The 16,847-nt window shown below is 47.2% G+C and overlaps 1 protein-coding gene across 2 annotated transcripts in view; it reads right to left on the reverse strand.

The window, feature by feature from the left end:
- Positions 1 to 16,847, reverse strand: part of FBXO10 (F-box protein 10) — a 36,879-nt gene that overhangs the window by 7,292 nt on the left and 12,740 nt on the right. For both annotated transcript variants that reach the window (XM_059657366.1, XM_059657365.1), the window contains 6 exons: positions 14,640 to 15,230; positions 12,646 to 13,479; positions 11,518 to 11,667; positions 9,466 to 9,602; positions 8,283 to 8,353; positions 336 to 488 (listed from right to left, as the gene is read on the reverse strand). In XM_059657366.1, coding sequence (XP_059513349.1) covers positions 336 to 488; positions 8,283 to 8,353; positions 9,466 to 9,602; positions 11,518 to 11,667; positions 12,646 to 13,479; positions 14,640 to 15,224 — 1,930 coding nt within the window. In that variant the 5' untranslated portion in view covers positions 15,225 to 15,230. The remainder of the gene's footprint in view (positions 1 to 335; positions 489 to 8,282; positions 8,354 to 9,465; positions 9,603 to 11,517; positions 11,668 to 12,645; positions 13,480 to 14,639; positions 15,231 to 16,847) is intronic.

Below are 16,847 nucleotides of genomic sequence, written 5' to 3' on the forward strand. Positions count from 1 at the left end.
GGTCACAAGAAATGATGCTCATGTATCCAAGCTTAAGTGGCCCTGTCCTTACACAACACTCGACTCCCGCCTTCTGCTGTTTTAAATGGAGACAAAGCTCTCTGCTTTGCTGACCCCACGGGATCGCTCTGATTACATGGCGATTTGCCGGAGGCTCCTGAATGCTGAGAGGGGCTGTGTAACTGTGGCCCGAGATCAGTGCTATCATTCAGATGAGGTCTCGGAAGCCCAGGGAAAGGCTACAACTTTCTCAGACCCACAAAGGAGGGTCCTGGGCTTCCTGCCTCCCAGGCAGGACTGGACCCCGGACCCCTCCTCCAGAAGGTGCTCCTCACCGTAGATGGTGTTTCCTTCTATCAGCCCTTTGCCTTCATCTCCCACGACCACGCCGTCCGAATAGCCAAAGCAGATGAGGTTGCTCCTGAGGACGGGGACCCCTCCGCGGCGGATGTCCACACCTCCCCACTGATTCTCACGGATGACGTTTTCTAGGGAGAAGCAAGTAAGAGGGTCAAGACCAAGGCCACCTGCAACGCTAGCAGCGACGACTTGGGCAGCTGAGAGGAAGGACGATCTGGACCAGGAAGCTCGGGGCTTACCCAGTCAGCACCCCGAACCTTCTTTGGCATTTCAGGGACTTGTTTGCTATCTGCTTTCCCCAAGGCAAACTCTGGGTCTGTCTGTGCTCGCCTACATTCCCAGTTCCCACTGTACCCAGTGGCCTTGGGAACTGATGACTAAGAACAATGGGCATTGGAGTCCCTGAGCCAGGGCCACGCAGGGGATGTCTGCCCTGGGCGGGCGTGGGGGGGGAGGGGGCGTGGGGGCTGTTTCCAGAAGGGCTGAGGCAGAACCCAGCCATTCCCCCACCAGCCTGTGGAGGCACTAGCTTGTCCTCAGCCTCAGCTCTGGCTGACCTCTCCTGCCCCTTCGCCAGCCCAGGAGTGGGCTGGAGAGTCCCAGCCAGAGGGTGGTCCTGGACCATCTGCGCCAGCACTGAGGCAGGGCAGACGCTCAGCCTGCTGGGACTAGAGGGCAATGGCTCATGAGACCCTGTGTGACTGGCCCTGTCCTGCCTCTGTGACCCCATCTCAAACCCTCACACCTCGTCCACCACACTCCAGTCACACACGTGACCGCCCGGCGCCTCGGGCATGCCAGGTCTGTTCCCACAGTGGCCCTGCATGGAACCCAGTCGTTTTCCCAGGGTCCTTCTCATCATCCAGGTTCTGACTTACAAGCCACCTTCTCAGAAAGGGCTGCCTGACCACACAATCTAAATGCCAAAGTCCCTCTAGCTCCTTATTCTAACTATCTGTAGAGCACAAATCACCCTCCAATAGGCCTTCGCCTGCTTGCATATGTGTGCTTTTATTTATTTACTTGCTTCCTCCTCCTAAAATGTCAGTTCCTGGAACAGGGATGGTGTCTGTGTCGTTCACTGCTGTGTCCCCGACTCCTGGTCCCAGAGAGCAGGGCTCCTGGGTACAGTGAGTGGATACTAGTATGTGTATAAGGGGAGGTCTGGGCAGGCTTCCCCGAGGAAGCGACACCCAGGCTGAGACCTGCAGGGTGAGCAGGAGTTGGCCAGGCAGAGGGGAAGGGAAATGGGGTGGGTTTCCAGAGCAGGCAGGAGCCCGTACAAAAGCCAAGAGGAGGGAGTTAACAGGGTCTGGCCTATAGGGGGATTTTCAATCCCAGCAACAACATAGCGCCAGTAACTAACTATTACGCAGTTAGCTCTGGGCAGTGAACTTCCACTGGACAGAGAGGCCCTATAGCCTCAGAGGCCAACCCCAGAACACTGCCACCCAGAGGCTGACCCACAAACTGACTCTTTGCTAAACACAAAATAAGGCAGTCTGGGAAATAAATGCGGCATGCTTTAAAATAAGGACTGTGGTTTACAACACAGAGGAACAGTATATCGCAGGGAAACTCAACACTCTCCTGAATACCTGGAAGGTCTAAGGCGAGCCACACTGAAGAATAGAAGAAACGAAGGACCTTCACTACTGCAATTTTTTTTCTTTTTTCACTTTTTAACTAAGAAACCAATTTTTTTTTTCATTCTTTTTTTTTCTGTTCTTTTTTTTTTTCTTTCTTTTCTTCTTTTCCATCACCTGATTTTACCCTTTTAATTACTACCTTCTTATTTTTAACCAGTATTATTACTGCTACCATTTTACCATTTTTTAAAGTGCCATTTTATTTTTTCTTTATTTTATTTTGGGATTAGTGTTCACCATTCTATTTTCATCGTTATATTATTGGTTGTTTCTAGTTTGCATTCATATCCAGGGAGCTGTTGCTGGAATTTGTTGGGATTAATGGCTGTTCTATAGGAGTATTCTCCTCATATAAAAAGTCTCTTCCCTCTTCCACTTCATTCTCTCTTTTCGCTCTTTTTTTTTTTCTTTTCTTTTCTCGCTTTTATTTTCCCCCTTCCTTTTTCCCAATTTCATTTTTGCACTCCCTTTTTTTGGTCCCTACTTTTCTTTTCCTTTTTCTCTTTTATCTTTTTCTCTTCCTTCTTCCTTATCCCCTAATTCTCTTAATTCAGGTGGTCACCTTTAATTGGGGTTATTAATATCGTGAATATATTTGTGTATAGTGCCTGGTACGTGGTGCCTTGTTGTGTTGTATTTTGTGCCTTTAAATCAACGCAGCAGATCCAAGCAACAGCAACCATCTGAGCACCTCATCCTCTGCTGAGGAACAGCAGCTGTACGTGAAACCTCGCCCCACCAGCCGGAAGAGCCACCACAGCTGTGAACAGCACCCACCAGAGGAGCTGCTGCCAACTGAAGAGCAGCTGCTACCACAACCGCCCGAAGAGCAACCACAGACCAAGGAGTCACTGCCACCAAGGAAGCAACCACTGAACAACTCAACATCTAGATATGTCAGTGAGATCAAACATGGGTAGACAAAGAAACCCCCAAAGGAAAGAGAAGGAGGACTCTCCAGAAAAGCAGCTAAGTAATACAGAGGCATGCAACATGACAGATAAAGAATTCAGAATAAGGATCCTAGAGTGCATAAACCGGATGGAGGAAAAAATCGACAACCTCTTCAAGAAGCAAGAAGAAACAGATGAAAAAATCGATAACATATGGAAGAAGCTAGAAGAAACAGATGAAAAAATCGATAACATATGGAAGAAGCTAGAAGAAACAGATGAAAAAATCAACAACCTAAGTAAGACCCAAGAAGAAATGAAGAGTGATATAGCTGCAATGAAAAACTCCATTGAAAGTATCAACAGTAGACTAGGAGAAGCGGAGGACCGAATAAGTGAATTAGAAGACAAGGAAGCAAAACACACCCAAAATGTACTGCAATTGGAGAAAAAAATTAAAAGACAGGAAGAGAGCCTAAGGGAGCTTTGGGACAACATGAAACGAAACAACATACGAATAATAGGAGTACCAGAACAACAGAAAGATGAACAAGGATTAGAAAACCTACTCGAAGAAATAATATCAGAAAACTTTCCTGAGGTGGGGAAGAAAAAAGTCACACAAGCCCAGAGAGTCCCAAACAAGGTGAACCCGAAAAGACCCACACCAAGACACATCATAATCACCATGGCAAATGTTCAGGACAAAGAGAGAATCTTACAGGCTGCAAGAGAGAGACGGAAAGTTACATACAAGGGATCTCCCATTAGATTGTCAAATGACTTCTCAACAGAAACACATCAGGCCAGAAAAGAATGGACTGAAATTTACAAAGTGATGCAAAGCAAAGGACTGAATCCAAGAATACTCTATCCAGCAAGGCTATCATTCAAACTTGAAGGGGAAATAAGAAGCTTCACAGACAAAAAAAGACTAAGGGAGTTTGTCACCACCAAGCCAGCAATGCAAGGAATGCTAAAGGGACTGGTATAAAAAGAAGAAATAAAAAGCTCAGAAAGAAAACAGCCACACACACACACAAAAAGAAATGGCTACAAACAAGTACCTTTCAATAATAACTTTAAACGTAAATGGACTAAATGCTCCAACCAAAAGACATAGAGTGGCTGAATGGATAAAAAAACATGACCCATACATCTGCTGTCTACAAGAAACCCACCTCATTAGAAGGGACTCACACAGACTGAAAGTGAAAGGATGGAAAAATATCTTTCAGGCAAATGGAAAGGAAAAGAAAGCTGGGGTAGCAATACTTATATCGGACAAAATAGACCTCAAAGTGAAGGCCTTAACAAGAGATAAGGAAGGCCACTTCATAATACTAAAGGGATCAATACAACAAGAAGATATAACCCTGGTAAACATATATGCACCCAATGTAGGAGCACCCAAATTCATAAAAAAACTCCTGGAAAATATCAAAGGAGAGATCGACAACAATACAATCATAGTAGGGGACTTTAATACACCATTGACAGCACTGGATAAGTCCTATAGACAAACAATCAGCAAAGATACAGCAATCCTAAATGACTCACTAGATCAGATGGACTTAATAGACATCTTCAGAACACTTCACCCCAAAGCCAGAGAATATACGTTCTTCTCAGGTGCTCATGGGACATATTCAAAAATAGACCACATATTGGGTCACAAGCAAAGTATCCCCAAATTCAAGAAGATTGAAATCATAAAAAGCGTCTTCGCAGACCACGATGGCATAATATTAGAAATAAACTACAATAAAAACAACCCAAAATACTCAAACACCTGGAAGCTGAATAGCATGCTATTAAATATTGATTGGGTTACCAATGAGATCAAAGAAGAAATTAAAAACATCCTGGAAACTAATGACAATGAAAACACAACAATCCAAAACCTATGGGACACATTGAAAGCAGTCCTGAGAGGGAAGTTTATAGCTCTACAGGCCTATCTCAAAAAACAAGAAAAAATGGTAGTAAATCATCTAACTCTACAACTCAAAGAATTAGAAAGAGAGCAACAAGAAAACCCCAGAGTGAGCAGAAGGAAGGAGATAATAAAGATTAGAGCAGAAATAAATGACATAGAGACCAAAAAAACAATACAGAAAATCAATGAAACCAAGAGCTGGTTCTTTGAAAGGATAAACAAGATTGATAAACCTCTAGCCAGACTCACCAAGAAGCAGAGAGAGAGGACCCAAATAAATAAAATCAGAAACGATAGAGGCGAAATAACAACAGACCCCACAGAAATACAAATGATTGTTAAAAAATACTATGGACAGCTTTACTCCAACAAACTAGACAACCTGGAGGAAATGGACAAATTCCTAGAAAAATACAGCATTCCAAAACTCAATCAGGAAGAATCTAAAAATCTCAACAGGCCAATAACTATGGAAGAAATTGAAGCAGTCATCAAAAAGCTTCCATCAAACAAAAGCCCAGGACCAGACGGCTTCACAGGGGAGTTTTACCAAACATTCAAGGAAGAACTAAAACCTATCCTCCTCAGACTACTACAAAAAATTCAAGAGGAAGGAACACTTCCAAGCTCATTCTATGAAGCCAGCATCACCCTAATACCAAAACCAGGTAAAGACAACACAATGAAAGAGAATTACAGGCCAATATCCCTCATGAACATAGATGCCAAAATCCTCAACAAAATCTTAGCAAATCGGATCCAGCAGTACATCAGAAAGATCATACACCATGACCAAGTAGGATTTATCCCAGGGATGCAAGGATGGTACAATATCCGCAAATCAATAAACGTGATACATCACATAAACAAATTGAAAGAAAAAAACCACATGGTCATATCAATTGATGCAGAAAAAGCATTTGACAAAATTCAACACCCATTTTTGATAAAAACTCTCAGCAAGGTGGGAGTAGAAGGATCATACCTCAACATAATAAAAGCCATATATGACAGGCCCACAGCCAACATCATACTCAACGGACAAAAACTAACACCATTTCCCCTAAGAACAGGAACAAGACAGGGATGCCCCCTCTCACCACTCCTGTTCAACATAGTACTGGAAGTGTTAGCCATTGCAATTCGGCAAGAAGAAGAAATAAAAGGCATCCAAATTGGAAAAGAGGAAGTAAAACTGTCCTTATTTGCAGACGACATGATATTATACATACAAAACCCTAGAGATTCCATCAAAAAGCTACTAGACTTAATACATGAATTTGGCAATGTAGCAGGATACAAAATTAACCCCAAGAAATCTGAGGCATTTCTATACACCAATAGTGAACTTTCAGAAAGAGAGATTATAAAAACGATCCCGTTTACCATTGCACCGAAAAAACTAAGCTACCTAGGAATAAACTTAACTAAAGAGGTAAAAGACCTCTACTCAGAAAACTACAGGACGTTGAAAAAAGACATAGAGGAAGACATAAACAAATGGAAGAACATACCGTGTTCATGGATTGGTAGAATCAACATCATCAAAATGTCCATACTACCCAAAACAATCTATAAATTCAACGCACTTCCCATTAAAGTACCAACAGCATACTTCAGAGATCTAGAACGAACTATCCAAAAATTCATCTGGAATAAAAAAAGACCCCGAATAGCTGCAGCAATCCTGAAAAAGAACAAAGTAGGTGGGATCTCAATACCAGATATCAAGTTGTATTACAAAGCCACTGTTCTCAAAACTGCCTGGTACTGGCACAAGAATAGGCATATAGATCAATGGAATAGAATAGAGAGCCCAGAAATCGGCCCGAACCAATATGCTCAATTAATATTTGACAAAGGAGGCAAGAACATACAATGGAGCCAAGATAGTCTCTTCAATAAATGGTGTTGGGAAAATTGGACAGATATATGCAAGAAAATGAAACTAGACCACCAACTTACACCATACACAAAAATAAACTCAAAATGGATAAAGGACTTAAATGTACGACGGGAAACCATAAAAATTCTAGAAGAATCCAAAGGCAACAAAATCTCAGACATATGCCGAAGCAATTTCTTCACTGATACAGCTCCTAGGGCACTTGAAACTAAAGAAAAAATGAACAAATGGGACTACATCAAAATAAAAAGCTTCTGCACAGCAAAAGAAACCATCAACAAAACAACGAGAAAACCCACTGTGTGGGAAAACATATTTGCCAATGACATATCTGATAAGGGCCTAATCTCCAAAATTTATAGGGAACTCATACAACTTAACAAAAGAAAGATAAACAATCCAATCAAAAAATGGGCAAAGGACCTAAATAGACACCTTTCAAAAGAGGACATTCAGAAAGCCAAGAGACATATGAAAACATGCTCAAAGTCACTAATCATCCGAGAGATGCAAATCAAAACAGCAATGAGGTACCATCTCACACCTGTCAGACTGGCTATCATCAACAAATCAACAAACGATAAGTGCTGGAGAGGATGTGGAGAAAAAGGAACACTTGTGCACTGCTGGTGGGAATGCAGACTGGTCCAGCCACTATGGAAGACAGTATGGAGTTTCCTTAAAAAACTGAAAATGGAACTCCCATTTGACCCTGTGATCCCACTTCTAGGAATATATCCCAGGAAACCAGAAACACCAATCAGAAAGGATATATGCACCCCTATGTTCATAGCAGCACAATTCACCATAGCTAAGATCTGGAAACAGCCTAAGTGCCCATCAGTAGATGAATGGATTAGAAAACTGTGGTACATCTACACGATGGAATACTATGCTGCTGTAAAAAGGAAGGAACTCTTACCATTTGCAACGTCATGGATGGAACTGGAGAGCATTATGCTAAGTGAAATAAGCCAGTCAATAAAGGAAAAATACCACATGATCTCACTCATTCGTGGACAATAGAGACCATTATAAACTTTTGAACAATAATAGATACAGAGGCAGAGCTGCCTCAAACGGATTGTCGAGCTGCAGCGGGAAGGCCGGGGAGGGTTGGGGGGCAGGAGGTAGGGGGGTAAGAGATCAACTAAAGGACTTGTATGCATGCATATAAGCATAACCAATGGACATAAGACACTGGGTGATAGGGGAGGCTAGGGGACTGTCTAGGGCGGGGGGATAAAATGGATACATATGTAATACCCTTTGTAATACTTTAAGCAATAAAAAAACAAACAAACAAAAGCCAAGAGGAGGAGTTCAGACATTCTGTGTGGCATCAATGTTCCTGACAGCATGATGCCAGCCACCCAGTGAGATCCTGTGAGCACTGGGCCAGCATCGCCGAGTTAGCCACTACTAGCAGGAGGCCAGTCTGTCCAGGTGAAGGACTGGGGGCGGGATGCGGGGGGTGGGTGCGGGTGAGGCAGAGCCCACTACCTGACTGGCCAGGCTCCAGCATCCCCACCTACCTGTGATGAGGCCTTTGCCATTCTCATTCACAGCTATGCCGGCTGCACGGCCCTTGAAAATGTGGTTCCCACTAAAATGTAAGGAGAATAAGACAGGTGAGACCAGACCAATGTCATGCGTCGAAGACAATGCTGACTCAAGGTGACTGCCTTCTTTTGTGGGCTTCCCCAGATGGCTCAAGTCCACAGCAGCATACAGCGCTTCCTGAAGTCCTAGAAGCCAGCATTTAGCAATCTTCCGTTATCTTTCCGACCAAAAACTAAGCCTATAGCTATGCCATAGAAGCACAAGGCTCCGTGGCCTCTCTTGACTGGCATCCACATACAAACAACATTTTATTTATTTATTTATTAAAATATATTTTTATTGATTTCAGAAAGGAAGGGAAAGGGAGAGAGAAATATAAACATCAATGATGAGAGAGAATCATTGACTGGCTGCCTCATGCACGCCTCCTGTTGGGAAATGAGCCCACAACCCGGACATGTGCTCTGCCTGGGAATCGAACCGTGACCTCCTGGTTCATGGGCCAACGGTCAACCACTGAGCAACAGCGGCCGGGGTCCAATGCCACCTTTTTAATAAGGCCTTCCCACACATCCCCTCTCTGGGAGCTGTGCATTCATTTACTTGTTGCTATGGCACAAATAGCAGAATGGCTCACGCCCTCTCCTGATACTTTGATAGATTTATCCCAGTCTGTCCCGTACGATAGCTAGGAGGGCAGATCCATGGTCTCAGTAGTGCCACCGCCCCTTCCACCTTCAGCTCACACCCTGACTGATCTCGACGTGCTTTCATGCTGAGGTCAGATGCAGCCTCCAAATCTTAGCACAGCATCCCTGTGGCCACTATCAACCGACCGGAGTTAAAATCTCTTCTGGGCACATATGTCCCCCAGACGAGAGTAAGCTCCGGGTCTGGCCCTTGCTACCTCTGTTATCATTGTTAGGAGTGCTCAGTAATACTTGCTGAATAGAATGGCCACATGGTTAACTGGAAGGGAACACAGAAACACAAAAGTGGTTGTGCTATTGTGGGATTGTGGGTGCAGTCTCTTCTGTGTTTGGTCTGCACAGTTGCTTTAGCAAACAAAAATATTTTCAAATGGGGGGAAGCTGGGAGTAGGGAAACAGATGAGAACCATGGTGAGCAGGACGGTCTGGGGACAGCAGTGCATACCTCACCACTGGGTTTCCGTGGTACAGGATATAAATGCCAGCCTCCTTATTGGAAAAGATTTGATTGTTCCGGATGATGCCTTTCCCATTGCCAAGGACGACGATGCCTGAGCGAAGGCCGTGGTGGATCTGGTTACACTGCAAGTGACATGAGATGCCACAAAGGACAGATCAGATAGGCCAGCCAGAAGCAGAGTGCTCACGATGACCCACAGCAGGCCGGGACGAATACAGTGGAGAAAGCACTGTCCCTGGAAGAGCCCTAGCACACGACCAAGTGCACACGCCCCGCTGCCCTGCACAGGTACACACACGGAACCAATCAGGGAGACCCTGAAGACAGGAGCCTTCACGGCCTCGCCTTTGAGACGCCGTGGTGCTGGCCCTACCGCTGGGGGCTCTTGCTTGTCACCGGCAGGCAGGCTACTGGAACTTTCTGAGCTCCCACACGCAATCATCTGGCCATGCCACACTTCTCAGGGTCAGGGAGGGGAACCTACCTTCAGGAACAGGCAGCACCCCAGTACACGAGAATGTTGGCTAACCCAACGGGGCCACATCCGGGGAAGGGTGAGAGCCATGTGGCTTCTAGTCCACAGTTCTTGTTCAGGGGAACGCTGGAGCAAGGTACGGCTCTGGGGAGCTTAGCTATCCCATGGGGCATGAGGTCATAGGTGTGTGAGCTACAAGGAACCTTGGTGACATCATTCTAATTCCTCGTACAAAAGGGCAACAGGCCCAAGGTCATATGTTTGTGGCAGAGCCTGATTTGAAGTCTAGTTTTTTCTGTTTCCCAGTCAGTTAGTTGCTTTTGCCCAGTGACAAAATTTTTAGATTATAATAAATTACAATAACATTTTTTCACTCTAATTGTTAATTTACAGCCCCAAATACAATCCCATACTTACACCAGGAAGTTAACTATTTCTCTTTCACAGAAGGTTCCAGTTTGCCTAACGTGTCCCATGTTGCAAACTCTCCTATTCTTACTTTTCAGACTTTCTCCTGACGGGTTGGGCCAACTCACCAGGGCAACCACGGCCTAACAAAAGTCCCCCAGGGTTGAAAGCTCTGTGAGAGGGGTGTATGCGATGACATTTCCATCCACATCCTTTCACAAAGCCAGGACTGACATGCAACACCCCCTTCCCACTTCCACCTGATAACTGGCCCGCCCCCTCTGTCCCCGGAAATACTTTCTAAGCCATGGTCATGCGTCAAACACCAGCTGCATGGCAAAAACAGTGAGAGGAAGAGTTTGAAAGAAGACACGCTAGGCATGTCTCTTTAAACACAGTTAGGATTTTCCTTTCTCTGCATTTCAAGGGCAACTTAGATATAATGGGTTGAGAACATCGACCCTGAATCGCACTGCCTGGGTTCACAAACCCCAGCTCCGACACTGGCTGTGTGGTTTGGGGAAAGATCCTCAGCCTCTTTGTGTCGCAATGTCTCATCTATAAAATGGGGATAATAATTCTACCCCACAGGGTTGTGTAAGGATGAAACCATAATTAAGTACATATATATACAACGTTCTTAGAATGACCTGGCAGATAATGAGCACTCACAGAAGGGTGGGTATTATTTTTCCAGGTCCGTAAAAAGTCCATCCTATTCCCAGTTTCTCAGAAGCCTGTCTCTCAAGTCGCTGGTCTCATGGGCTAGGATTTTAAGTGGCTTTCACACTGGTGCAAAACCACACTCACCATATCCAGGAAGCAGATAACCTTCAGAACTAAATATCCTTTTTATAGCAAAGAATGGACTAACTTGGTGTTTTATTTCTGATCCACGTGATTTTTAGGGCAGACATCGTCATCTTTAATTCTCACCAAAGTCACAAACCAACGAGAGCCTATCAGGGCCCTGTGAGTGTTCCCTGTGACTGGACCTCTCCTTACTGACGGGGAGGCTGCAGGGAAAAGGACAGGGAACCCTTGTACACAGAAAGCACTATTTTTAAGATGGCAACACTGATGTAAATATCCCCAGAAGTGGTTTCCGAGAAGCGAGAGCCACCCTGAGAAGGCGTGAAGACAGGGAGGAGTACCAGAACGAGCGGGTTGGACTTCTTCCGGATGTCCACGCCGGCCTCCGCGTTGTGGTAAATGTTGTTGCCGGCGATCAGGCCTCCACCCTCCAAGCGAAGAAAGATGCCTGAGGCTTTGCAGCGGTGAATGTCGTTCCTGAGCATGACGATCTAAGCAGGGAAGAGAAAGCCATTTGTTTTCCTGTCACCAAGGATTAAAAAAAAAAATCACTCAGGGACACCGAGTCTCTTCCTTAGAGTCTGGTCTGTGCTGTGCGCCTGCAGGCGAGAGGAGCGCCTCGAGGTCACACGGCCGGCCGCTCTCCCACTGTGTGTGCCCAGGGCAGAGCCATCCCCGTGCCCTTCCTGGCTGCCCCTGCGCCAACCTCACACGGGTTCTTTAATGAAACCTGATCGGAGCTTGGCCCTGGGCTCCACAGTCACACCTTTTGAGCAGAGTAACTGGGTGATGGGATGACAAAGACCCTTAGAGAAGATGGGATTCAGTGGTCCTCACACTCAACATGCATTGGGGTCACACAAAGATTCCCCCGGAGGTCCAAGGGCACAGCTACGAATGGAATCAAGTTCCAGATCTACCACTTCCTACCGGCCTTCGCAAACAGCCCCCTGCCTGAGAAAGCTGAGAGTAGGTTCTTTTCTGGATCAGGCCTTGCTCCTGGGCACAGGGACCAGCTCAGTAAGCCCTGCATGCCTGCCCACAGCCCCCTGCTTGAATTAATGCCACTTAGCATATAATTATGCTCAGGATACACCATGGATATATATATTTAGTCAAAAACTCTGACTATCCATTTTTCAGGTTCCTGTCCAGAGACTCACTAGCTGCATAATTGATTCAATGGCAGCACAATTCCTGCAAAAAGTCCTGAGGCCACAGTTCAACAGGGCTACAACTAAGGCTCTATAATGATATAAAATGATAAAAATAGTTACTGCCTTCCCCAAATCAGATGATGGAGATAAGGCAAGTGTGTTATCAGTTTAAGAAAAAGATGATTAAAAATATATATGCAAAATAGCCCCATCAAAGCCTTCCTCTGCATATAGCCACAAGAGATTTCTCATCAATCAATCATGTCCTGGTGACTCGCGAGGCCGCATGGCATTGTGGCCCTATGACAGCACCTTGCTATTGTGTATACACCGCACTGCGTAAGTCAGGTTCCGGAAGATGTTTCCTTCCATCTTGGCTCGGCCATAGGAGCAAACGAAGACGCCTCCCTTGCCGTCCCGGAAGAGGCACTTGCGGATAAGGCAGCCCTGCACGGAGCTGGCCAAGGCCATGGCCTCCTTGTCCTTCTGCAGCTCCTGCTGCAGTGAGTTCAGCACGAGGCAGCTGGGCAGCTGAATGGAAGCTCCTGGCAGAGGTGGGCCCAGGAAGGAGCCCCCCAGGACAGGGCGTGGGCCCTGCACCTGGTAGGATAGTCTGTACGTGAGCTGCTCCTCATCCTCATCCTCACCGCTGGGACTCAGACCTCCGTCGCTGCTGTCTGGGGTCTGGGCCAGCCTTTCCCCATCACTGCCCACCTCTGCCTCCTGTGAGCTAGCCTTGGAGCCTGGCTTTGGGGAGCTAGAGACTGGGCTGGTAGGGCTCTGGCTACCCTCAATGACAATGTCACAGATCCTTGGGCTCCAGGCCTGGTCCCTGCTCTCCAGGTCCAGGGACATTAAAAAGTCAGAGTCCTCTGTGGGGAGCACACTGGGAGAGGACTTAATGAGCCCCAGTAGATACTTGTAGGCCCAGTTCTTGTCTGCAGACGGGTGGCCCTCAACTGTCACCGAGTTGTTTTCGCTGCCCACAAACTCACAGTTTTCCAGGACACACAGGGGCACATTGTGCAGGAAGACATGGGTGTTTTTGAAGGTGCAAAACTTCACTTGGCAGGTGCCTGGGCCATGGACCTGGATGTGCCCATTTTCAAAGTTGCAGTTGTCAAACTGGACATGACCTGATGTTGTCTGGGGAATGAAAAAGAGAAAGTGAAGACGACAGGGATAAGATCTGTGTAGCTGGTCAGTACTCTAGCTGCTCGTTAAGGAGGGTGGAGCATGGAGAGCCATTTGCCCTGCTAATCACGCCCCCTTCCCCACGAGGGCATGGGCCAGCTGATGCCAAGAGGGACCTGGGAGCTGCTCTGCATCAGCAGGAAGACAGATCATTTGGAGTTGCCTGCCCTTCCCTCCATCCAATCCCAAAAGGTCAGGGAACAGAATGGAAACGGATAATAGCAGAAAAGCTCACCTAGATTATGAACATAGACTCTGGATTCTATCTCTGTCCCTTAATAAATCTGAGATCTGGGTATGTCACTTAATCTTGTTGAGCCTCTGTTTGCTCGTCTATAAACCAGATAATACAACCCATCTTAAAAATGGCTAAAAAACATGCCCAGCACACAGTGAGTGCATCACAAATGATTGTTGGTATGATGATCATTACAAATCTGAGAGACAATTTAGCGGACATTGGTGGTAAAGTGGCAATATACTTTTTATCGATTAAGTACATAATCCAGGGATTGCAATTAGTTCCTAGGCAATGGAAAACTGCAGACTCTCTGCCAGGAGCCACCTCGGTACATGCTTTGCTATGAACACAACTTCTGCTCAGTGTTCCTGGGAGGAATGCTTTGGGACTGGTATTTCCTGACCCTCTCTCCAGTCGCCCTTGGTAAAACCCTGGTCTTCCTTGACCCTCCACAGGGTGGGGCTGACGCACTGGGGGTCGCTGGCCTCCCCTCTCTGGCTCCCTCTGGGCATGCTGCCACAAAGTGTTCTCCGCTTTCCGTCACCATGTGGCTCGCTCCAGAACCTGGATTTCCTACCTACTTGCTGCAGCTTGGCTTCAGCTGACCCAGTTTGGAAGGGAAGAAACACACAGCCTCTTCAGACTCAAGTCCAAGGCTCACTTTTAATACAGCTTTGCCAGGAACAAAGCAGAATGTTAATCTCTATTGGTCCTGTGTCTACTTCTCAACTGGGGCAGAACTCAGAGGAGTGTGTTAGAGCAGTAACAAATAAACTCTCAATTCCAACAAAAGAGGGGTTACAAGCCCACTGAGAAGAGGCCAAACTCAGGGTAAGGGTGGCAGAGGCCATCCTCTGATAGGGGTACCCACCTTGAACATGAAGGGCGAGAACCAGGCTGGCATGAAGACGAGGTTGCACAGGCGTGTGGTCGAGCAGTGCTGATCGATGCTGGCGAGCAGGGCCACCTCCCCCAGCTTCCCGTGGCCGACAATCTCCACGGGCACCTTCAGGATGACTTCGCCCTGCTCTTCGTACACTCCGGGGAACAGCACAATGCGGTCATACAGGCTGGCCACGGCCAAGGCACTGCCCAGGCTGTCGAACTCACGGCCTGGCCCGACGCTCAGGGTACGGCGCTCCCGCCTCCGGCGAAAGAGAGAAAAGCAGACGGAGGACTCCAAGTCCAGGGCATTCTTGGTCCACGTCTTGGAGGCAAGGTAATGCTGCTTGAAGGCCTCCCTCCAGGACTCGGGCTCCACGTCAGGCTGGTTGGGCCAGTTGGGGTGGCGGCACTCAGTGCAGCCCAGACACAGCTGCCGCCAGCGGGTGCTGTCGAGGCTGAGGACCAGTTCGTACCAGGCCCTGCACACCAGGCTGCAGCGGCCCAGGTCGGGGAGGTGCAGGTAGGCTAAGATCATGCGCCACAGCTCCAGGGGGAGCCCGCCAGTCTCCATGGTCACCTGGGGAGACAAACACAAAACAAAAGAGGCTTTTGCTGACCCTGCTTGAAGTTCCCTTCCTTTTTTTTTTTTAATGCATTTTATTGATTTTTTTTACAGAGAGGAAGGGAGAGGGATAGAGAGAAACATCAATGAGAGAACATTGATCAGTTGCCTCCTGCACACCCACCACTGGGGATGTGCCCGCAACCAAGGTACATGCCCTTGACCGGAATCAAACCTGGGACCCTTCAGTCCTCAAGCCGATGCTCTATCCACTGAGCCAAACTGGTTAGGGCTCCTTTTTTTTTTTTTTTAATAATCCTCACCTGAGGAGTGATGATATTTTTCCATTGATTCCTCAGAGAGAGTGGGAGGGGGAAGGTCTCCCTTCTTAAAATACCCCCTGCCTTCTCCAGATCCAAGGGGTGAGCAAGGGAACAAGGCCCAGCCAATCATAGGACTCCATCCCCTCAATACTTCTCTGGGATTTTTCTACCTGAAGACTCTTCTCTTTGGTCAGACAGGGGTCTGGGTATGATCCCGGGACTGCTGGCAGCCACACGCCCCAGAGTACAGAGGACACCTTGTGGTCCCAGAGCCAAACAGAAATAAGAGATGAAAGATACAAATTGAAAAAGGGAAAGAAAAGCAGTGAGCACACGTGTGCGTGTCCTGGAGGCACGGATTCCAGACTCCTGCAGGTGCCCTGGGATCTTCGGTTCTCCTGTCAGTCCTGTGAGGACCTCAGTGGCCTTCCAATGCGCTCTGTGCTCGGGCTGGTTTGAGCTGGGTTTCTGAGACGGGTGACTAAGAGTTTGGACTAATACAGAGGAACCTGCCTTCGGCTGTGCCGGCTCGAGCTCAGGATCCCTGCACTCCCAGGCAGGGCCTCTATTTCTTCACACCGATAGGGAGGAGAACTGAGGCAGTGAGCGTCCACGTGACTGTCTCTCTGATCCAATAATTACCACTGCTCCCCAGGTGAGGCAGCCTCAGGAAAGGCTGCGGCCGGAGCAGAGGCTGTGGGTCTCGGACCTGGCTCTGCCACTGGTAATATGTTGATAGAACCCTCGCGTCCTTAACATCTACTGGGCTGGCTGCACAGCCATCTGCCCCCTTACTCTTTCCTGGAAAATATTCTTCCTTCCTCCAGCAATTTATACCCATGGATACAGAGGTAGGGCTCCCACAGCTGTGTGTGTACAACTATGCTGCCCCAGTCCCTTGGCTGCAACGGACTGGACCCTGGATGGCTCCAATTTGTGCACCGAGACCTTCTCCAAAGGAACTTGAGTTGTGATTCTAGAACCAGGTTGACTTCCTGAGTGGAGGGGAATGGATCACTTCTTTCCTAAGCTATAAACTCAGGAATGGTGAACATTTTCTTGATGGGGGGGGGGGGGGAGGCGGGGGGAATGGTGCACAAGAAGCTGGTCTAAAATGAGAGAAGAACGAATCAGAGACAGAAAAAAGCAGAGAGGGTGGAAACAAAGGGCATTCCAGTCATGGCTCCAGGCTATTCTCAAAGCTCAGCTTTATCCTTGCCTTTTGAATTCCATCAGCTATCTTAGTACTCTTATAATAAATGTTCCTTTTTGCTTAAGCTGGCTTCATTGAATTTTTGTTGTTTATCTC

This window comes from Myotis daubentonii, chromosome 11 (assembly GCF_963259705.1).
Source record: "Myotis daubentonii chromosome 11, mMyoDau2.1, whole genome shotgun sequence".
Lineage (NCBI taxonomy): Eukaryota > Metazoa > Chordata > Mammalia > Chiroptera > Vespertilionidae > Myotis > Myotis daubentonii.